The sequence below is a fragment of the Glandiceps talaboti genome, chromosome 15 (assembly GCF_964340395.1).
Source record: "Glandiceps talaboti chromosome 15, keGlaTala1.1, whole genome shotgun sequence".
Taxonomy (NCBI): Eukaryota; Metazoa; Hemichordata; class Enteropneusta; family Spengelidae; genus Glandiceps; species Glandiceps talaboti.
The window spans coordinates 12695817-12721752 of NC_135563.1; the positions used below are offsets into that span (position 1 = coordinate 12695817).

Below are 25936 nucleotides of genomic sequence, written 5' to 3' on the forward strand. Positions count from 1 at the left end.
AATATTTTATAGGCACCATCACCATAAAACACAAACACAAATAAATAAACCAGAGGACGACACCTGAATTCTTAGCTAAACTATAAAGAAAACTATTATATTTACTTAAACGATTTCCTTTGGAGAGAAATCCCCTGGACATACCTTATCCACCAAGTCGGGATGACTATGCATTTACAATATCTAGACAATTATATGGTGCAACATTACTGTGGAATCCACTTTGTCCAGTATCACGGTTTCTAACTCTAATATGTTATTTTTACATTAATCTAGCTCACCCCTCGCAATGGGAAATCATGAACCCAAAAATCGTTCATGCAAATGAGTAAACCTAACTGTTAGAATGATGTAAACAATGTATAAGTAGCATCCTGATATATACCATATTTGGACATTGCCTAATAACTGCCCCCTTTATACACTAACTTATCATTAGGCAGAATTCTATGATTGATTAACAAAGACATGATGTTAATGACTGTGTGACCTCAGTGAGCTAGTCGGCAATGAGAGATCTTCAAGATTCGATGACACAGATAGTGGCACTAGTCTATTTTCATATATAGACTGGTAAAAGTCTATCAACCCACACAGTCTAAGTGGAGACTACGGACTGTGAGGGCGTAAGCCATTTTCTAGCCTCGGTTTGAGTTCAAAACAATCATGGCTGTCTACAGTACACAGAGATTTCATCTAAATCGAACATATGTATCCAAATGGACAGCTACTGACTTTTAATGCTCATCTATATTATTTTTTATGATGTATTTACATTGATTTGTTCATGGTTTTAGGTTAGATTAAATTGTTTTTAAATGTATTTGATCTTTTCATATGTTGAATACCCTTTGCATAATAGACTGGATGAACTGCAATTCAATTCGGCTAAAAACTACTCGTAAAATATGCTAAAGACAGTACAGGGTTTCTATTTCCCTGGCGTAAATACAAATATACACACCAAAATAAACAGACAGACATTTCACCTCGCCTAAAACATAGATGAACCACATTTCAAATGTACTTATAACAACTACAAGTAGAAATATGCCGAAGACAGTACAGTATTTGTAGTTCACTGGTGTAAGTACACACACCAAATGAAACGATAGACTCCACGTGAAATTTCATGTAGGGTCTATGAATAAACAGACACTTCACCTTGCCTACTAAAACACAGATGAACCTAGTTCAATTGTGCTAAAAACTACTACCCCCCCCCCCCCCCCGGTAGTAAAATATGCTAAAAACAGTAAAGTATTTCTATTTCACTGGTGTTAATACAAACACCAAAATAAACACACACATACTTCACCTTGCCTAAAGCAGATGAACCACACTTGAATTGTGTTGAAAGCAAGACAGACAGTTGTACTTCTATTTCACTGGTGTTAATACACATACCAAAATATACAGACAGACACTTCACCTAGCCTAAAACACAGATGAACTACAGTCCATATGTGCCAAAAGAAAGCATTAGTAAAAAATATGCTACAGACAGCTGCAGTAGAATGTTTCTATTTCACTGGTTCAAATGCACACACCAAAATAAACAGACAGACACTTCAACTTGCCTAAAACAAAGATGATGAACCACAGTTCAATTTTGCTACAAAAACAACTACTAGTACTAAAGACAGTACAGTATTTCTATTTCACTGGTGTTAATACACACCAAAAATAAACAGACACACACTTCACCTAGCCTAAAACAGATGAACCACAGTTCAATTGCGCTGAAAGCGACTACTAGTAAAAATATGCTACAGACAGTAGTGTTTCTATTTCACTTGTGTCACACACACACACACACACACACACACACACACCAAAAGAAAGACAGACACTTCACCTTGCCTAAAACACAGATGAACCACAGGTCAAATGTGCTAAAAGAAAGTATTAGTAAAAAATATGCTACAGACAGCTGTGAAATAAACAGACAGACACTAACCTGGCCTAAAACATAGATGAACCACAGCTCAAAAATGCTGAGGACAGTACAGTATTTCTATTTCACTGGTGTTAATACACACACCAAAATAAAGACAGATACTTCACCTAGCCTAAAACACAGAGGAACTACAGTGTGCTGAAAGCAAGTATTAGTAAAAGATATGCTACAGACAGTACTGTGTTTCTATTTCACTGGTGTTAATACACACACCAAAATAAACACAGATGAACACCAGCTTAAATGCTAAAGAAAGTACAGTATTTTTACTTCACTGGTGTTAATATACATACCAAAGTAAACAGACACTTCACCTTGCCTAAAACACATATGAACAACAGTTCAATGTGCTAAAAATCACTACCAGTAAACATATGTTAAAGACTATGTATTTCACTGGTATATGTCCAACCAAGAATACATTTATGATAAACCAGTTCAGTGAAGACGATGCCAACCTTGATGAAGAAGCAGAATATATAGAGAAAGATACACGATGTATTAAACATGGTAATGAAAGAAGTAATCACCATAAAAGATTAGAAACAAGGAAAGATCAGAAAACCAGACTTTCAAGGAAGACATCCGCCAAATGAAATTTAAAAAACCACTGGAAATTCTTGCAACCACCATGGCACGATTTTTTCTGTGCGTTTATAACAAAAGACCTGCAAAGAAAACAAAAAGGAACGAGTATTAATTCACATAATGCCAAACCAACAGCTTCATATTCAATGATAATACGTGTGTATATGCATGGGGGTATAAGGTCCCCTTATACCTCCATGGTATATGTAACCTATGCACAGTATGCAGGAACAGTTACAAGTATTGGAATTCAAAAATCAAAGCACATAATTTATTAATTATTAAATTGTCCCTATGTTAATGGGCGTGGTCAACATGTCACTATCTGTGAGTGTGAACGTTTAGGGAACCCTTCGAACTACCGAGACTTTGTTGACATGATAATACTTTACATAGTCTTGCTGCCAGACTCGTGACTATCGTCCCTAATCTGTTTATGTATGCCGAGCGGTGCAGCCGCGAGAAGAGAGGGACTTGCCCATCTCTTCAAATTCCTCTCTTCTCGCGGCTGCGCCGCTCGGCATACATAAACAGATTTATATAGGGAGATAGTCACGAGTCTGGAAGCGAGACTATACTGTACAGTGAACTGGCGGGTAAACGGCCGCCATGTTTGATTTCGCGGTAAAATCGCCTCGCGTCCAGCTCGTCTAACTCTAAAACTATATCTTGAACAGTCATAAAATTTGATCCGAAAGTCAATTTAAACTTTCATTTCCACAAATATGTACTTTATTTTCGATTTCATTGCTGGTCCTGTGGTTCGTACAGCCACAGTCCCTCCTCTATCACAAGGGACCGTGGTACAGCATTGTCATTGAACATGGCAGTGTAGGAAAGTGAACCAAGCACTGCTTCAGCATGAAATATCCAGTAACTCGTCAAAATCACATTCACAAAAATTATGGTAATACACCTACCTCACTGTAAAAAGAGGTTCCATTGGTTGAACATAGATTTACACGACGTCACACCTAGAATTTGACTGCTGTAAAATGCACATGACCCGGGCAACGACCTTCTCCGAGTCACTGTAACACGTGACTATTCGAAGGGAACATATGCAAATCTGGTGTGCCGAACGGGTAGACATGTGCACATATGTGTGTGCAAGGAGTTCACATCATTAGAAGATGATAAAAAACATAACATGCTAAGAACTGGAGTGTACTAAACAAACAATGAAGTAATAACTATCGTCACAGAGTATTCTTTTTCCGTGTGTTTATTGTACCCTGAGTGGTCTCCTAAATCACGTGTTCTATCCTGCAATATTTAAAGTCACATTCTGTTTACAGCAAACATGTGCCTTGGTAAGACATCTTTTTGATATGCACTTTTGGAACGATATACGTACGTACGGGTACATATAGGCAGGTAGGGTTCTTTTAATAAAGTGGCCATATGGATGAGAAATATTATTTTTGATAAATAAAACAACTTTACTATGGGGTTTTTTCTACTTGGAAAACAATGTGAAACAAATTCGTGTTTGTAGCTCATTAAATTGTAAAATCTAAACGAAATGTGTCAAAAATTTGCTATTACATACGTATAAGAAGTAATTTGCAAACAAACTGGATACAATAAAGTAATCTGTACCTTGTAACGTCAACTCGGCACTTGTATCTGCCGCTTCCCTATACATCAAAACGTCACCATGCATAAATAGTTTCATTATTCCTGTTTAATTACGAATGCGAGTTATTACTTATATTTATGTATTTCTGTACTTATCTTTGTTCGCAAAGTGGTTCCTGTGCGTCTAAATAAACTCTTACTCATTTTAGTTTTTTGCAATTTATTGAGTAAGAAACACAGACTCCACTTGGCTACGTCGATTCACATAAAATAGTTCGTTTGTTTAGTAATTAAAAGTCTCATAAATATGTACATTGTACGTCCAATCGGCAGCTATCTTGCCTATGTCAAAGACATACTAACTTATGGTTATGAAATTAGGCATCGATTTAGAAGAGCAGGGAATGCTTGCATTTACATCCATTTCGGTTTGAATGATTCTTGATTCATCGTGTGAACAGCAAAATATATAAAAACATACAAAACAGTTAAACGATTTCTCAGTATAATAAGTGACTACGCCGTTCTGACGTACAACTAACTGATTTCTCATCCATCGCTAGCTGTAAGTATTAATAATTCAAACAAAAGTATATATGACATCCGTTAATTTCTGCACTAATGTTTCTAGCTATATATATATAATGGCATGAGTAGGATTAAAAGTACACAGTCATAGGATCATATAAAGATGAAATTAATTTTGGCGGTGGTGGTGGTGGTGGTGGTGGAGGATTAAAAGTACACAGTCATAGGGACATATAAAGATTAAGAGCCTCCCACGTGGTGGTGGATTAAAAGTACACAGTCATAGGGACATATAAAGATTAAGAGCCTTCCACGTCACAGTGGTGGAGGGTTAAAAGTACACAGTCAAAGGGGCATATGCAGATTAAGAGCCTCCCACGTGGTGGTGGTGGATTAAAAGTACACAGTCATAGGGGCATATGAAGATTAAGAGCCTTCCACGTGGTTGAAGTTTAAAAGTACACAATCATAGGGACATACAAAGAGTGATATAATTAAGGCTGGGATAAGACTTTACGGCAGGGGTCCTGGGGGTTGAAAAAAATGGAGGGTTCAGGGGGCATGAATATTCTGATGGTCTGAAAGGGGGAGGCCCGAAATATTTTGCTCATGATTTAAATTAAATTAAACCTCAGGAACGGTCGTTTACCGAGTAAAATTTACTTCTATACAACCTATATTCAGTGATGAGTTGGCTGAGAGCCATGCGAATGCACTTGTGTATATGTGCCTTCTTCTGTCTGTCTTTGTCTGTCTCTGTCTCTGTCTCTGTCTCTCTGTCTGTCTCTGTCTCTCTGTCTCTCTCTCCCTCCCCCCTCTCTCTCTCTCTCTCTCTCTCTCTCTCTCTCTCTCTCTCTCTCTCTCTCTCTCTCTCTCTCTCTCTCTCTCTCTCTCTCTCTCTCTCTCTCTCTCTCTGGAGACTTTTTTTGAACATTCAAACTTCAGGGACAGTCGTTTACCTTGTACTTTGCAAATCGTTCACTTCATTTACCTACCATACATATGATTATGAGGCAGTCAATAGAATTTGTGTGTGTGTGACAATATATCTCCGTATAAGTTAAAGTGTAGGTAATATAGCCATACAGTTGTACAATAAATAATGTATGATGGTAAAACTTTTGTATTGAAGACAATTTTCAAGTATTCTATGGCTTCCCATAAATGTGTATGGTTTGACATTTTATGCCACTAAATGGCCTACTACAATTATTTTTTTTAAAAATGTGCTTACCATGGGATCCGGAGGGTCACCCCTCCCCACTAGCTACCATTGGAGTGGGGGGTGCTGTTTCTGTCCAGAATTAAGATTGAACTCTGCTGGCTAAGTATTTCCAAGTACAGGTTATAGCCTAATGTGAGACCTTTTTCGCAAAACCCACGTCTATTTGTAAAGAAAACTCTCCGCATGCTACATGTATGTATAGGCGCTGGAGTGATTTCAACTGTTAGTTTATAGTGTATATGCCATACTGTACATCACTTAGGTGGAGGGGGGGGGGGGTACTTTATAGTTACACATTAATATGTGCAGCGGTGAGATGGGCCTACGAAATTTCTTGGAATCATTTCGAGGGGGGCATGGCATTTTGAGAGCGCGTGGGGGGGGGGGTGGCTGTGAATTTTTTTTTCACCAAAATGATTTCTCCAGCCCATTCCCTCCCCTCCCACCGTAAATTCTGCCCCCAGCTGAACTGCCTTCCACGTCGTGGAGGATTCAAAGTACACTGTCAGGGTCATAAAAGGTATAATTGCTTTCCACGTGTTGGAGGATTTAAAGGGTTATGTTCCAATCAAAGTGTTATCTTAATAAGGATTACATAGGACCAGTCTTTTGTTCTGGACCAATTTTTTCTACAGCTCTGTCAAACCGTTTTTCACAACTAAAGTTAATCCTAATCTGAAGTGGTCATGTAAATAAATCGTTCTTCTTATGTTGTAAGCCTTGGTTGTAAATCCTGTAAGCCTTGGTTGTAAATCCAATTGAATCCAAGAAAAAGATTTGAACTTTCAGGATTGCTTTATTTCGGACTGATATAGGAATTAACCTAGTCAATTATATATGTAGAAACAGGTTCTACCTTCAAAACAGGGTAGAGCGATAAGCATAGCTGTCATGGGCCTTTGGTGATCTTCATAGATTAATATAGTTGTGTTTACATATTTAGACAGCATTTACTATAGTGATGTAACCTGTGTAATGCAAATACGTACAATCATTGTTACTTGTATTGTACAAATTTATAGTTCCACTTCACAAATGTGAAACAAGCGCGAAGAGGGGGAAGGGGGTATTGTATACAGAATAATGGGAGGAAGCATATAAATATTACATAGAGGTTCAACTCAGCCATTTCAAGATCTTCAAAAGGAATTCTTTCACACAGGCCTACAGCATTGAGAAACTCTTGAACACAACATAAAACAACATCTCCGAAGTATTAAACATGGTCTGCTGCCTGCTAAAAATATGTTTTATTATTTCGTATAAAAATATTATTGTAATCGATATAATCTTTATGATGACATAATGTATATCTATACGATTGGATGCAATAATTTGATAGATAAGTAAGAAAGCCTATTGTGATGACAACATCATCTCTTAAGCTACACAAACCTAAGTCAACGTGACTAATATAGATAGTATTAACATGTCATATTCGCAACTATTATCATTCAAGGCCGTATACGATAAAATAAAATTGTCACAATGCACGGCTCTTCAAAATACCTACCTCAAGTAGACTAGTTCTTGCCGTTCTACCTGCTAAAATATGTTTTATAAATATAGTCTCTCCAAATTTTAAGGCAAGGTTACAGGAAGACACAATGTAAAATACTAGTGTAACTATTTGGTATTTGAGATTAAAGTTAATAGTCAACTGCTATCGTCTATTTGTTTTCCGTCTATACTTGTATAGACTAAAGACTTTTGTAAACTATACGATTACTAGAAAGGAAAGTCCCATACTGTTGTGCACCAACCAGACAGACATATCGGACGGACCATGTATTTACTATTAATGTATGTAATAATAACTATGTATGTATGTATGTACAGTACCGTAGCCTGTGCGGGGGCAAGGGGGGCAGCTGCCCCCCCCCCCCCGAGATTTTGGAAAAAAGCAAGAAAAAAAGCTACTTTTTGAATACATACCGATGCAATTAAAATCGTTATTTACGTGACGATTCCTCACATGCGCGATTCAATTGGATAGTTCACTAAAGTGACTGTACACTGACTCATGGCTAATATGTATCTTATATCGCTATTGTACCCTGGCTTAACTTTGAATAAAAATGTATCCAGTTAAACATTATAACAAATTAAAAATTCTTTGTGCGGGGAAAGTACAAAAGAAGTGCGCACATGCACTGTGTATTTTCCACGAGTAACAGTCTTGAAAGTCTCCCTCATTTGAAGATAGCAAGTCGCAATTATAATGTCAGCGAGTGAAACTCAAAAAAAAGTCGTTCAACGTGAGATCGCCTGTTGCATGCAGTGACTCAGAAGATGCGCTCGATCTCATTTACATCTTGTTTCTTATATTAAAACATTTCATGCTGATAAAACGGCAGATCTCTTTTTGGAAAATTTGGTGGCCCTGAAAAACAAATAAACTAGGTACACAGTTTAAGATCCACTATTTGAAGATATTTCTTTCAATAATTGTGTTCGACGTTGTCTTTGGTTAAAATGTTGTTTAATATAATTATCTCATTGCACTGACACTAGCGTTATTTTTTATTTTTTCTGACCTTACAAATGATAGTTAATTGCGTATGCTAAAATAGATATTATGTAAACTGTATGCATATTTATGTAAATTAGCACTTTTCTAAATCTTAAATGCATGATTGCACTAAGACAAAGTTCTGTCCCCTTGGCAATTTGGTCAGGCTACGGCCCTGATGTATGTATGTATGTATGTATGTATGTATGTATGTATGTATGTATGTATGTATGTATGTATATTTAGTGCACCAAGTGTACAGAACATTTTTCACATTCCTATCATCACGATCATTGTAGTGATACCTAATATCATAGTTTCAGATTTCTCTCTTTGAAGTTTGCAAAGACTGTTTCAATTTCTCGTCCCTGGTTCGAAGCTAGGCTTTTACGGTATCGTTAAATCTTTTATCTCTAATCTTCCCTTGAAAAGTCAATTTTAGTCACGCTCATTATAAAACATTAAAGTGAGAATTTGACCCTTTAGAGGAAATATAATGTTATTGCTAAAGTAAACATCAATTTAAGTCTGTTGATCCGAAGTATACATATGTAGTCTATCCGTCTGTAAGTACTCACTGCCGTTTGTCTTTCAAACTCGTTTTTTTGCAAAAGTCAATATTTGTGTCTTCGTCCTCATTTCACCGCTATTAACCCGGCTAGTACGATAATGATTTTTAACCTGTATGTCAACATGAATATATATGTACACGGTTTTTCTTAAATTAAGATTTGATAATAAGTTTGCTGAATGTCTCGTATCTCGTCTACAAATATATAACGTGCGTATCAATGGCATGCTTGAATACTGTAACGTCAAGCGACTTCGAACTCTGTGTTTGTCGTTAGGGGTCTAGTTACTTATGCTGTGGATTTAGCTTGTCTACTTTAAATTACCTTCTAACTTTACGTGCGTATAATTTGCTATCTCTGATCACCGAACGTCTGCATTCATGCTATTGTTTGGGGAGATACACACGACTCTAACCGGAGGTTGGATAAAGACTTCGACGACAGCGACGTCATCACCTTGATTAGTTTAGCACAACTTCCTTGCTTTCAATAATGGATTTCCATTACGTGTTAAATACGTCTACATCTGTTTAAACCGATACATCTAATGTTGAAAGCACGGATATGAGATTTATCGCTCTCTGGTCTGTCTGAAACAGTGTGTGTTCTAGTTGATATACAGGCTGACGACAGTCCCGGCGGGGCTTAACTACCTCCCTCCATACAAAACATTAATACTTTGCTAGAAGGTGGTTACAGTAAATTGGTTTCACGCCGTTTTTCGCCAGTGCAAATTTGTCAATTGCAAGATTAGATTAGAAATTACCAGTCGAATTGATCATGTATATTGTGAATTGTAGGGGCTTATTATACAATCATTTCGTTTAGTTCATGAAAGTCTATCGAGTATCACAAACTGAATTAGTTATACATGTATTTCCAGACTTACCGAGCTGAACAAAATAGCCGTGTTCAATTTGTCTTTAAAACTGCAATGTGGGAAAAGTCATAACAAATGCATCATTTTTTCTTTCCCTATGTTTGAAATGTGACATATTCCCCTATATCACGAGCCTATCTCCCAATCTTCTACGAAATTTCGCATATGAATAGTAATCGTTCTTAAAGTCAATTCTTATTCATGTTTCTAAGATTTCTGTTTCACGAGTGTTTTGTTACATTTAGATCACAAGGATCATGACTTTGAAATGAAATTAACGACCCTCTCCATATCGAAAAGATTTGAAATTCATCAACATAGCACCATATATTACTAACTGGATCTGTACAGGACTTAGATTAATGCAAATGCCATGATTATTTTCTTGGTGTCTTGAAATCGAAGTTGTAGGAATTGTTCTTACATTAATGAAAGTTGGAAAACTTTCCATTGTTGTACAACTCTAGACCTCGTTGCGGCAACGGCTGTGTTAACAGGAAAAAATAATGCTTTGAGTGACGAGAATGAATACTTTTGTTGTCTATGCAAATTCGGACACTCTCCCCGGCTACAGAATTGCATAGGTGCATAGAACAAGAAATATGACCAATAATTCCTTTCTTCTGTACAAATAGTGATTTGAATTAGAAGAAGTAGACATTTAAAAAACTAAAGTTTGTGATATAATCTTGAACAAAGTACCACTGTTCGTTTTGAGAAGAGGATGAAGCGTTAGTTTTGTAAAGATAGTTGAAGTGAAAATCCGTAACTGAAAGCAAATTGTCGGCCAGTCAGTCTACAAACTGCAACTGCATAATACTAATAGGTAAAACAGAGTTGACAGCGTGACAGAGGTAAATGCACAAATAGAATGGTAACTGAGACTGTGGTATTTTCGAATTTATTGGTACCCAAATAAGTATATCATAATTTCCTATATTTGCGGTGAGAGCTCTACCAGTTGCTAAACATTATTCACCATCCTTCATTAGTTAGAATATTCTTTTTCAATTTGGCAAGTTATAATCACCTCAGACCACACATGCTGTGCCCCTTTAATGTATATACTAAGTATACACGTGTTTGTCTGATACTGATCGCCACACCCTTAATTTCAACTTTTTATCTTCCAAGATTAAAACTTATGTTTTGAAATAACAGAAATATTTGGAATACCATTCAGAATATTATGTACATATCCTAAAACGGTTCCTAGGAAACAAACCCAAAACAAAAATGCATGAACATCAAGATCTGATAAAGGGACGTACAACATGACCAGCTTGTTATTAATGATAAAATGATCAGCTGAACTTATCTACAGTGTCACAATGGCCAACTTACCACAGTGATCATCGTCGTAAATCACAGCCTCTTTTACGGCACCTCCCAAGACGCACCGCCGTTATTTCGCAGTGTCGCGGAAGAGATAACAGCTCTGCTTTGCGAGAATGCAGAATGATAAAAAGACCAGTTGAACTTATCATAGTGTCACTCTGGTCAACTTACCATTATTAGATAAAAAAGACCAGTTGAGCTTATCCACGCTATATGTGTCATCACATACAAGGTATTACATGATAAAAATATGGCTGGTTATTTATTAAGAGATTCTAAATCAGGGTTGCTAATACATAATTATTGACAGGTATATATATCTAAACGCTTTGGCATTATTTCATAATCCCAAATGAGTCCCAGTTTATCGATCAGACATGATTTCTTTCGTCACGTATCAAAGTTATCTATAATTAGAACAAGAGTAGTTTTAGATTTTCCCATGACGCAATTACTCTCATTATTTTTTACGTTACGGATTACTTCTCAAAGACGGGTACTAAAATTTATACAGGAACGAACGCATGGTTCACAGTCGCTCTTCTCCGCTTAAAGAGAACGTTTAACATCAGCAGACGAATGCTATACGATTCTAACTGTCTAATGGGGACCTTAGGTCGCAGAGATGATAATGGAATCTCGAACAGAAACCCAATAAAATAAATTGCATTTTAATTACACACATTTCATTACCTATCGACTTCGCTATCTGCAAAGTAAATTCCATTTGACAGCGCCGCATCGACTGCATTTTCTTTGAAATTGAATAACTGGGTACTGCATCATGTCACCCGCGTGTGCGCGTAAACATTTTCTTAAAATATCCAGTAGTCGAAGCGTGGGAGCGCAGAAACAAACCACAAAACCTTCGAAAAAATTGTGGACGCCGTTACAGCAACATTTTAAGAAAGGGATATATCTATGCCTTTTGTCTGATAAATTCTTCAACCGACGTTAAGTTGAAATGTCGCTACATAGTCCAAATGTTCCAGATTTCCACACTGTAAGCAAACATCACTTAGTTGAGCCACCTTTTAAAAGGTTCATTCATGCCAATGCAATTTTTGGATTCTGTACTTAAGATAACGTTTACACATGTAGTCCAAAGTACTAATAGAACTGAATGGAACAACAATTCAGAAACGGTCGGCTTATCTTGAGCTATTTATGTTTGCACTTCTCTATTTCAAGATCCTCAAATATTCCAAAAATATGCAACAATATCTTACGCTCAGTTCCCGTAATTGATTGCTATTTTGGACATTCCAAACTCGTGTTGTGTGTAATTCTGAACTACTTCTCCATGAATGTATAGTCAAATTTGTCTGTTTGTATTTTCAGGTCTATCGAAAGCTTAGCGAACAATAGAAACGAAGTTGAACAGTTCCTCTCCAACTAGATTAATCTACACACCTGTATATTTGAGTGAAAAACGTGAGGAGTTGCTTCATAGAGGGCTATCTGGGATAACTAGAATATAGCCATTGAGGTCAAGAAGGTGATGGGACACACTGCGTGAGACGTATCAGATTACTCGGATAAGCAACCAGATAGCCCCGTAGCTCAAGGATATTTACGATCGCTGATATATTGGAACTTAGTAACGTCGTGTCTTACATTGTTCCCACTTGAAAGGAGATTCATTCAGCCATTTGTTCGAACACATAACAGATGTGACCAACAGGATGCAGAGAAGTGCTATAACAACTGATGGTTGCCAGTCATAATAACTGTTATCGTTATTCTAGATAGTGAAAATCCGTGGGTCGGAACTTTGGATTATTGGAATTTCAAGAGTTCCTAAAAATTACTTGCCTCTCACTACAGCTTCAATGTTTTCATCAAATATTAGCATGCGGTCCATATCGCCAGGGGTGGTATTCCTAATATACGGATTTCTGACTTATTGAAGGGACTTAGTCAGTCTGCCTTTTCCATTTTGAGGACAGTGATATATTTTCCAGGAGTTCTAATATGAGTACTGGTAATACAAACGGGATACCTTACGTGTATGCTGGTAGCGAGAGTCCTATAACGAGCGATCCATTTGTCGTCAACTTGGACACGACTACTGATTTAACTGTCAGCAAAGCCAATTCTTCGGGATATGAATTACCAGCCGGGGGAGATCTCGTATACTCCCTCGTTGAGAGGATCATAATAGGAATCGTACTGTCATTCATAATAATACTGACGATTCTAGGAAACATACTTGTTTGTACATCTATCTTTGTGTTTCCGTCGCTTCGAACGCTGACCAATTATTTCGTCTTTTCTCTCGCTCTAGCGGACATTCTCGTCGCTTGTTTGGTGATGACCTTCTCAACTGCATACGTTCTTGCTGAATCCTGGTTGTACGGAGAAACGTTTTGCCTCGTTTTTATTTCATTTGATATAGCATTTTGTACAGCCTCAATAATGCATTTATCCTGTATCGCGTATGACAGATATTCAGCAATTTGTAACCCGTTTCACTATCCAATGAAGATGACGCCAAGAAGAGTCGCTATCATGTTGCTGTGTTGTTGGGTGTTGCCCCTATTTATTTCGTTCGTACCGATACTCTTAAAGTGGAACACAATTGGTATAGAGAGTGTCATAAGTGATATAAGAACTGAGACCGGACCAAATTCATGTATATTCCTTGTGAATAGGCCATATGCGGCTGTAGCTTCAACCATTGCTTTCTATATTCCGTGTATATTAATGGCATCGGCATATCTGCTAATATTTCGCGCAGCAAAGAAGCAGGCAGCTCAGATAAAAAGCTTAGAAAGAGCAACCGCAAACTGGAACAATGCACTAAACGGGGATAATGAAGGACGTTCTAATGTCTCCTTAGCCGCCGAGAAGAAAGCAGCGAAGACTCTTGGAATAATAATGGGTTGCTTTTCTGTGTGTTGGTGTCCGTTCTTTGTTTTGAACATCGTCGACCCGTTTTGCGATTATTGCATAAGCCCGATGGTATGGCCACCAATTACATGGCTTGGCTATATCAACTCTATGCTCAATCCATTTCTGTACGCATTTTTCAACCGAACATTCCGCCGAGCTTTTAGTCGTTTACTTCGATGTCACGTATGTAAGGGCACGGCAGCAGAATTCGACCCTACCATATCTTCGCATGAAAGACGTTCTTAATTGAGCAAGTCTATTTTTAGTGCCCGGATTATCGTATCGAGTGACAGGACAATTTAAACATTGTTGTGGTGATTACTAAATCATTAGGTTATTGCATTTACAAAATGGCAGTGATACAATTGAGTTGATATTTGATATAATAGTACCAAACCAAGTGAAACCAACAGGACAAAGAAAAAAAGAAAGTTTAATTACGAAGTAAATGTTCTCTGAGTACTATTACAGCGGTTGAACAGTTCACCCAATCCCGTAGAAGTCCACACTGTGTTAGATAATTTTCTATTCAAAACATCTAGCGAGATACGCTTTTATGTACGGAATATGATTGAAGCACTGACATGCTTTCACACAAATTCTGAGAGATTGACCTTGAATTTCAATGAACGAAAACTAGATTATACTGTATTTAAGATGTGTGATATTCTAACACGATATTCGAAGGAATCTTTCGCAAAGGACAAGTGGGATCAAATTGGCCAATTAGAGACCTATAACGGACTAATTTCACCTTTGACCTCCGAGTGACTTCAACATGTACATATTATGCTCATTTTATTACGCATTCTACTGAACTTTTTGTGAAGACAGCATGTTCAATTTATTCCAATATCTATCAATGTAAGCGGAATACAGTATGGTTTTCAGAGGACTAACTGTCGGGAGATTGTATCGTGTCATATTCATATCAGAAAGGCTCTCCGGTGTCAATTTTACCAAAATCTATTTCAGTACTCGTGTTGTGTTAAAGAAAGTGACGCATACAATCGATGGATGTACGTGTACAGAGATTGTGGGGTTAATGTTCTGTAATAAAGCTCACAGATGTGTTTTCAACATAACACATTTTGTTTAAAAAAAAAGAACGCATGATAAATTTTACAGATATAGACACTGTATTTCTGTCATCAAAGTTCTCTTCATAATGAAAAAAAGGTGCTCTATGAGTACAGCGTGCAATAATAATAAGTAAATTATTTGTCATTTAAATTAATCTTTCAGTAAGTTGCTGATTGACGTTTTGCGCCACCCCAAGCTATTGAATTGTGTTCAAGCATACATCGATCTTCTGTACTCTCACTTTACACACATTGCCACTGTTTGCTTGCTTTTCAAAGTTTAAAATTATCAATTTACATGGAAATTGACTTTCGTTTACTTCATGTATTTTTGTTGTGGAACACACGCACACACCGAGACATATAGATTTTACTTAATATCGTTAAAGATTCGTAATGTATACAATTTAAATATCGTTATTGTATAAACAGTAAGCAATAAAGATAATTTTTGTCATTGAGATATCAAACACAGAATTGCTCTCTGAATTGATTCACCTGAAATATCGCCCTCTATCGCCAAAGATCCTGTGATCATAGTGCAACTGCGGTCGTTCATCAGAGATGAAGTGAAAACTAGAGGTGGTAAAATCAGAAGTAGTCAGGATTCTTTGTTTTTATTTCTTTTCTTTTTTCCGTTTTTTTCTCCTTTTTCTAGAATACATCGACCTCAAGGAAATAAGGTCCGATCGCACAATGTCACACAAGAGAACTTAGTTCGTTTTTTTTTTTTTTTTTTTTTTTTTTTTTTTGGGGGGGGGGGTCTGGCGTCAATGCGATTGTTGAACTTCATGTTCGCACTTCTAACCAAATTTCGACGGCAAACTTTCACTTCTTCAATAATAACAGCTTTTATATTTACAATTGAGATGTGGATAAGTTGATAAAAATTTACGTTTAATGTGAGATATGGTTATGGGTTTCTGGTAATAATTTAACGTGTTTACAATCACGGTGGTTTTTTTTTACATTACATCGATCGTAGTGGTGTGACCGCTACAGATTTCAACATTATAGCTCACATGTATAAAATTGATGACGGACTCGTGAACGTTCATTAAGGGGGAGGGGTTTTGACCTAAACGAACGATATGTTCGTTTGTTGAGCTTGTGAATCGTCCCTAACCCCCCAATCAAAGTCGTTGGCATGAACATGTGTTATCTGACTTGCATTCTGATTTTCCAATATGTAATTGTTTATTAATTCATAAGCATATTAAAGACACACGAATGTTTACCTAGACATTCAAATTTTAACGTACAATTATTTGCTAAAAACTATAACTGTTTAAAACGTTGATGCCATGTGTACATGCAAATGTATATAGCGATAAACATGACCTTCATTGTCCTGCCCTGCAGGCACTGATTCTTAATGTAACCAAAGAAGAACTATTACCATACCCTAGATGCTAAAAATTTTGCTTATGTACTCTTCGACTAAAATGAGATGTATCAAGGATTTTGAGAGACAAAAGCTTGCGTATTAGTACTATCCTTCAGAGTTATTTGTTGAATGCTGTCAAAGTAACAACTTGTCTGTACTTGTGCCATTGGACTAGTTAATAACATGATCAAAGTACTTTCACAGTTAGGTCACACTTATATTTACAGAGTGTTTTATCAAATATTGGATGTATGTTGACGTTTTGTAAAGATTTGTTGCTTATATTTTTGTGACCGCTCTTCATCAAACCTTTGATAAGCTGTTGTCCAGTACGTCTTTTCGTCTAATATGACCTATTTACAACTATTTAATATACATTTTGGCTACCTACTCGAACAGGCCCTGGAACACTTCAATGTGAAAAGTGTACCAGTTTTCTGTTCTGATCAAATTGTTGATGCAAGGTAAATTCAGTATTGTGAAAAAAAATGTCTCCAATATTTCTGAATGAATGAGTAAGTAAGTAAGTAAGACAATGCCACGTAACTCGCTTCAACAATCTGCTTTCAAAGCAATTTCAGTACACAGGGACGCGTATATATATTGCTTAGATTTTTGTTTTCCTAGGGAAAATATCACACGAATCCCTGCTACTACAAATGTATCAATATACACTCTCACACCATACAACAAGTGTTAACGTTTTTTCCATAAAGGTAGATTTTATATTCAGCCCAGAGACATGGAAAACAACAATCTAAGATATACAGAACGCATCCCTGTGCTTCAGTGTATTTCATTAGGTATGTTTTGCGTAGGGATGTGGCGATGCTAAACATATGTGTGCCAAAACAGTTTGTATAAACTGTATGAGTTAAATGTATAGGACATTTTTTAAAAACAATCTGGTAAAGTGATTTATTTCTTGGCAACCATGCAAGAATATGACTGTTTACGACGGTCTTACTAGATTAATGGCAGAGAGTACAAAGTTATTTATGCAAAGCATGGTCGGTAAATGGCGTCTTATACTACACTCCGCAAGGAACAGGTGTGTTAAAGATTGACCTCACAGCATTGAATTATTTCATGTGGTCAGATGTTGACCTTGAGAGGGCGCTCTTCATCGAGCTTGAAAACCGCGCCTTCTATTATACACTCGCGATTCAAGGAGTCACTCTCGCCATGTCTTAACACGACCCTCATGACTGACTGTTCACTGGAACTGAATTTCATAATGTGGAGACATTTGCTTTCTCAAAACCTCATTATTATACATTGCTACTTAAGAAAATTATTACTTTCAAAATACCTTCTTGGGTTTTGACACTAAAACTTGGAAATACAATTTAATATTTACACATTTTGCATTATATAATGGCTACTGATGAATAAAATATCCCACTTGCAGCTAAAGCACCTTTAATATCTGAACACATTTGTAAACGGTCCATGTGAACATTTAGATAACGTCACAGCGATCAAGGTTCATGTATATGACACTCGAATGTCAAAGAAGACAATTGCACCCTGCATGTTGTTTGTCGCTCGTAATTAACAGCCCGTTATTCGTCATGACCTTTTACTCGTCAGTTCAAGGAATAGTTAGAGAAGATTTCCATTCTCCATGTCGACCGGAGCTTTTTTTGCATAATAGGATATAATATATATGGTTTATTCACGTTTGGTGTAATCATGTGTATTCACGAGTGCTTGTGATTACCTCGGGATAGTATCCACCCAGTCCCTTTTATGATATTTCATTACATTGAGGCAGAAAGTACAGGTAAGGTGAATGACTTCCTCTTTCAAAAATCTAATAATCGACGAAGAAACGAGCCCAAGGACTTAACAGACAGTCACCGAGATCCGGCGTCACTACTACAATATATATGATTGTATACGCTTGTAAGATCTCATTCATCGATCGCTTGTCAAATTAATTGCGATCTAACATACAAGCGTACTGAGAGACAAATATCAATATCTGATTTTTAGTTGAACGATACTGCCTTGTCCTTATTAGAGAGTCAACCTCCGAATCGTTTGGCTCTATGCCTGAAAATGTATATAGTACGCCTGTGTGTGCGTTATTCCCCGCGATGCCTGGGGATAGTAACCCGATGTTTTCATTCTACACACCAGAGAATCTTCAGATTTATAAGAGGATCACTGATACGCTTTCAGAGCACGATGAGATTTGGAGTTTCTTCTTTAACAGTACATGCTTGGCTACTTTCTGCTTAAAATGAAACCTTTCCATAAATAATTTACCCCATTTTTATTGTTTTTACATACGACTTTTTAATTCTATCAAACATGATATAAAGAATAGCATTGATGCTTCTAAATTTACTCTAATAAGTTTTTTAACACAATGTTCTAGTTCGGTTTATTGTAGTACAATATCCTCATCTGGCCACATGGGGGCGTTCAACCAATCATAGCGCGGTAGCTAGCAGAGGAACATGAATGGAAGAAGCCCTGCAATCATGATTTCCTGTCTGTCTTATAGATTGAGGTGACAGCCATACACAACGCCGACTAATGATCGTTGAGGCCGATAACCCAACAGACCTTAGTTAAAGCCACCCACCCTAACCCTTATTTTGTACACTGTAACATTCAGAAAGGTAAAATGTTTTCCATGTAATTGTTTTATCGCCAAAGTATCTTTAGTCTTTTTTTCAATTTTGATGAAACGAAACCTTATTATGTTCACTGTAAGTAGAACCGTGTAGTCTGCATAATTATTATGTTTATGTACTTCGCATATAATTGTATCCCTTTACATTTTTTAAACCTCATCAAATTATCACAACAGTAATATAAGCAACAAGTATCTTATCTTAGGGTTGAAGCAATTTCTCAACAACAACAACAACAACAACAACAACAACAACAACAACAACAACAACAACAACAACAACAACAACGAAATGAAATAAAATAAAACTTTGACCTACCTACCCTATTCTGTGAAGTCATGCGATCGGAAACCGTAAATTCTTTTATTTCTGCCTATTATTTGTTGCAAAATAAAAAAGAGAGACATATATTGAAGATAAATATGTAAAGGTAAAAAAAGGAATTCAATGATCCAGTTGTGTGGGTGGTGGTAATTAATGTTGAACGTGCCGTGATATAATATGTGTAATGATACAATTTTTTCTTTCTTCTTCTACGGGTGCTCTCGCTACCAATTTCTTTTCACGTGATGGATTGAAATGCATGTATTGCCTCGTGACATGTGCTAAGTGACAACGCTGCAATCAAAAGACATGCGTCATAACTCGGTGACATGACTATATTTTAGTTTCTTGTGTATGGCGTGACCTTTCACCCCACCCAGTTTTGGTATGGCCTTGAATATCTTATGGTCGTGTTCATGAATACAGTTTAACCCACAATTCCACTTTATAACATATTTATCTTTTGTAGTGGCAGGCCATTTGCTAAACAACGTGTTTTCTTAAAGACCCACTTTCTTGAAGTGGTTTCGTTTGTTTGTGATTACGATATTCCTTTTAACCGAAGTAAATTTTGATATACTAAATAATCTCCAAAATCCGAAAGATTTAGTACATGAATAGTTCATAGCGTTATCTTTTTGCTGAAAGAAATCGTTCATAAAGATTAATCAGAGAAGCTAGGATACGAATCGAAGGATCGAGCTCAGTGATTGCTTGCATTGAAGTTTGTAATACCCTACAAGAGTAGAGAGTATTTGTCGTGTAATCTAAATTTGGAACGACTGTGTTATTTTGGTCAATTGCAAGGTCAATGTCAACGAGAAAATAATTGTCTTTCAGTATCATGCCCTTAAAAAATTATCAAGGCAGTTTTAATCAAAATGAAAGTTTATCCCCATTTCATTCACTAAGTGGAGATCAAAACTGCGTGTTAGTATTCTTGATATAGTGAATCAGACGTACTGTAGATTGACGAATTCAATATTGCAATAACACTGTGTTCTGCACGCCTTTTATACCATCGCCTCGGATTCTCCTCGTGCATGTCACTGTCACCATACGCCATCTCCAGGGCAGAGATAAACGCAAAGCAAATATCATGATGTTGCCATGACGAATTATCCCGTTTTACCTCTGTACTACATTTAGAAATATTGATAATGTTAAGCTAGCCACAACTCTCCTCAACCCAATTCCTGTATGTATTCATATGTACAGTATACAAAAAAATGCTTAAAACATTACATTGCTAAAAACGATGATAACATATAAAAAAAGGTCACTTTGAGTAGACAATTAGACCTAATGGTGTAATTTTGGATTGTTGTTTATTTCTATGAATTCTTTACACACTGCTTTAGACATATTTAGAAAATAATATAGTATAGTATAGAGACGTATCCAAACATGCAGACGTCACCTAGTGCCATATGCGTATTTAATAGGGTATTTCGCATAAACTAGTACATGTAACGCTATATGTACTAAAAAGACATCATGTAGGCCCTTTATCAAGACACAGACACTCCAAGGAAACTACATGGAGTATGTGGTAAAACTACGGTAACACTAAAATCGGGGGTGGATAACCTTTAGTTAATAAAATTCCCGATGGTTTCCATGTTTCAAGTTATCACACTCGTGAATGTCGCCTGCAGCTGTTGCTCGGATTCCATGGTAACAGTGAATAGTTGGTAGCTTACAGCAAAGCTCTTGTGTAGTGTTGTAAACGTGGGGCATACATTAAAGACACGAAATATCTAAATTTACAAAAATGTAATACTTTACCGAAAACTAAATGCAGGCAGGCAGGCATATGTGCTTGGCTAAACATGCAATGCCATGCGTCTTCTTCTTAGGGCTACCTCTAATAATTACTGATTTTTTCCTGACCCGACCAACCCTATATATTTCTTCAACCTTGCAAAATGATGGAAAAAATCTACATCCTATACAGCAAGACTTGAACAAATCTCAAAATCACTGATTGTTATGTCCGCCCAGCATCGCGTGTCTCGTATAATATTATCCTTCAGTGCTGAAATATTGGGAACTTTAATAACGCAATTAATGGTTTATAAAAGTTTCCTTCTGACTTGAATTGTTATTTCTACGTCATTCAGACTGTACGATTACCAATTGAAAGTATCACCAATATTTATACATACACATATTTTATTCTTAAACTTTTTTTTTGAAAATGAAAACTGTTATAATATCCGAAAATGAAACATGGCGCTTTCATGAGATATTATCTAATTACCCAGTGGTAAATACGTAGTTAAATGTATCATCTACATCCTGAGGTTTCACGAAGTTCCATCCTATAGTGTTTATTGTATTACAATACCTTAACTTCTAGAATATGAGCATTTGGATTTTCTACGAAACTAACATATACTCAAAAGGTCGAATATCACTGTCAACATCTATATTACTTGATGCCTAGCCTCAGCCGGTCATCAAAGCAATAGGTAGTGGAGATACAGTTAAGACGTTATTGCGCAAAAGAGACAATGTGATTAAAATATAAATGGGAAATGTACGTCACGCAAAAATAGCAGCTAACAGTAAAGTTTTCAAAATGTTTAAGTAAGTCCGTTATAATTACGTAAAGGATGGCATTCGTGTAACAATTTATATTACTATGTAGATTAAAACATTCATTTCAATGAAACTGTAAATTAAAGGCACGCTGCACTGCTGTATAATCACGCAGAACTCTGAAACTACATTCTATAAACCCAACGGATTAATTTGACACCTACATAGGTTTACAGCCACATCTTTTTCAATAACACCCATTTTTTGGCCCATATGTTAGATATGAAATCTTTACTGGCGACAGATTGTCCTATGATTTTGAGACATCTGCTTCACCAAGACTCAAGAGAATATTAAACGGTTTAGAAATGACTTCAATAAATCGGTTGAATGGGCTCTTGTATTTATACACAAATAGATTCGTTGATAGACATATGTAAAATGTGACGACTTTGTACATTTCATAAGCCATTTACAAATCGAAAGCATTCGTACACGAACTCATAGGGACCTCTTGAAATTGCGCTCAAAATCCGTTCATTGTTTATCGTATCCGATCCGATAAATATAAATGCCCCGAAGACTTGCAGTTGACTAAAATAAAGAAGTGGTCAAATATTTGTCCTCGGTCCAGATTATTTAAACAACTTAACAGCAATAACAAATAACATAATCAAAATATGACGTCACTGTTGATAAGATGGTAGCATCACTGGCATGTATCTGGGCAAAAAAGGTATCATTTATCGCTGAATTTTAGGAGCGTTACAGTACAAGGTACATAATTTCCTTCTGACATTGTCATTTATAAGGCATTCCAACTGCTAAAAGTATGATTATGAATTGATAGTATCCCAAGAGAGAGAGAGAGCATGAGAGAGAAAGAGAAAGAGAGACAGACAGACTGACTGACAGATAGACAGACAGACAGACAGACAGACAGACACACACACACACACAGACAGAGTGTGTGCTACCCTTCTTTACGCTTAACAAAATCACCAGAATCCTTTAAATTGAGACAGTAGAAGACAATCCGTCCATACCTATCTCATTTCAAGGATGTTTGTTAAAGCACACGTCGACGGTTTTTGTTAATCCTCTAATCTTTAATCTGTGTTTATATACAATACTGTAAAATCTAAAATGTTTTAAACAGCCTGTATTCTAACAGAAGAAAAATCCCCAAATTTTAATTTTATATATGATTTAGCATAATTGTAATTTCTGTGATATCTTGTCAGATTACTCAGAAAGTGGGGTTTAACATGACGTCATAGGTTATAAGATTTTCTCCTTACATTCTTACCAGTAAGCCTTCGTCTGCCGATGGTAATTTATAAAATTCCCCTTGAAGTAACAGTCTTCGAAATCGGTTGTGAGCATTTATCTCTGGCCCATTCTTTGAACTAGACTGTCAGATGTACATCATGCTGCCATTAAGGTAGTGATATTTGGTCCTAAAGAACATCTTTGGTTTTTGCAATTTTGCAAAACAGGCTTTAAATGTATGAAGTACATTTAAAGCCTGTTTGATATGGACTGGATTTGTGACCTTGTCACGTCTTAATGGAGTTTGGTGTCATGTTTTCTTCTTTTGAACTTTAATAGTCTAAGATTACAAAAAATATTAGCAGCGGGCTGTTAATACTGCCTTGCAGCCGTAAAACGCTATTCATATCATACGACTTCGTCTGTGGGCAGGTCGTGGCTTACTCTGTGTTCTTTAGCTTAGATGCACAAATAATAATAAAACTAATTTCTTCTGGGTATTCCGTCAAAGCGTCCTTGTCTGCAAGGTCGACTGACAGACAATGGTTTTATTAGTCAGAGTATTTCATTGGAATGACTTACCTGAATGTGTTATTGAAGCCAAGACTGTGTGTGACTTTAAAATTAGACTTGATCAGCATAAGAACAAAAAAGAGGGATTATCTAAGCCTTTGAGGCTTCATTCCCTGTCTTGCCATGGAGTCCTCCATGGCAGTCATAGTAAATAGTCAATCAGATTTGTTTCACTAACCACTCGATCACAAGACTTTATTCACTGAACTTCATGCAATCTTTACAGTAACATTTCGATGAATGTTTGTATTTATGTAAACCAAGTCAACACAATGAGATAGAAGGCATTTTCAAAAGGTTTCTGTACTTGGCTAGACAATGCAGGTATAAAGAGACGGGGTATTAAAGGGACACCTCCATGCATGATTAGACCATGGAAGTATCACCGGTACCGATCATGATACTTTCATAGTAAGGCAGTTTCATTTGAATTTCGGATATCAAGGCTAGCGACTGTCTACGTCATTCACACGTACTAATAAGTACTCACAAGACTAATTATCACCCTCTTTATAGCAACTAGCTATTCATTTTCTTTTCACACATCGAAGATAACCTCGCACCAACCATTGAGAGGAAGATTAGTGCGCAAACTGAAGAAAGATGTAAGATTGAACAAATTAAAGACAATCGATGGCAGATCTAGAATTGTTAGTAAGTTGACTGAAAATGGCCATGAGGTAAAACAAACCTTTAAAAGCCCAGACGATCTGTGTAATGAGTCTGTAGGTTATATTACTAGTTACCATTGTGATCGTGATTACATAAAATTTCGATTAATACGTATTAACCTATTATTCCTTTTTCTATTCCTCAAAAACATACCAATTTAATAGCTATGAAACGGTGTTGCATTTTGAAGCCCATTTTATAAATGCCGTAATGAATGAGTTTCCTTTGTTACACGAATCGCAAGCTATAGCGACACACTTTGGGTAAGAGATTATTTCATTTTGCATGTTCAATAAAATATAGCAAAAGCAACTCGTTGATATGGAAGTTAACTATCTACACTCCTCAGCATAAAAGGCTAGGATGTGACATCGCTATACAGACCACGTCAAAGGACGAGTAAATCTGCGTCGACAGAACAGACAGTATGGCGACAGAACTCTGTTGTGTCGTCTGCAAACTACATCAATGCAAGATACATGTATGCCGGTCCGTCGATTCATTCGTTGATGCCTAATGTCTCCTGTACATGTGTCTAAGGCTTGGATGAACCCTTTTATGAAGAGAAGGATACTATGGTCTACTTCCATGCTTATATGAAGTTATTCGCAAAAAATGAATTGCAACCTTCAAAATGCTATCTCAATTCAATCGGAATTAGAAATCGTAGATTTTGTTTTAATAAACATTCCATGAATATTAATGAAGCATTTGTATTAATCACGATATTCGGTAATTCGGCAATATAATGAAAAATGCATGCTTCACAATTCGTATAATTTGGTATATATAGCGCATGTGTTCAATAAAGGTATTGCTGTAGCTGTTAGCATTGAGTCATTCGCAAAATTACTTCTTTTCTTTCCAATCAAGCAATGTCTGAAGAATACATGCTCCACATTTCATGTAGTTTGTATATACATTGTACATTGGTGATAACAAACTGCGTGTATCCTATAAAGTTTGTTATTGCGTTTAATTGTAATGAGCAATTATGTGCATAATTTATTATTTTCATTAATTATTCAATAGCTTAGTACACAAGATTTATATTTAGTAAAATTTGGTACATAAATTGATTATAACATTATGCAAATGTTCGTACAAAGCGCCAAGTGTTGATGTAGCTAATAATTGTATTAATTCATTTGCATAAAGAATGATTTTCGATAATTTGGGGCATAACTATAGAATACAACTTTCAAACGTTAAATGTAGTACATGCGTTGGTTATAAGAAAGGGAACATGTCAGATTGTATTTTAATGTGTCATTTGCATAATTGATTACTCTTTGTAATTAGGTAATAATATCGTAAGAATGAAAGCTTCAAATGTCTTACAGTTGTGTACATAC

The 25936-nt window shown here is 36.4% G+C and overlaps 1 protein-coding gene across 1 annotated transcript; it reads left to right on the top strand.

Annotated features, from left to right (window-relative positions):
- The first annotated feature begins 13158 nt into the window (after window positions 1–13158).
- On the top strand, window positions 13159–14364 carry LOC144446590 (5-hydroxytryptamine receptor 4-like). The gene has a single exon (XM_078136392.1). It carries the CDS (start codon window positions 13159–13161, stop codon window positions 14323–14325), a length of 1167 nt encoding a protein of 388 aa, XP_077992518.1. The 3' UTR covers window positions 14326–14364.
- Window positions 14365–25936: the final 11572 nt, after the last annotated feature.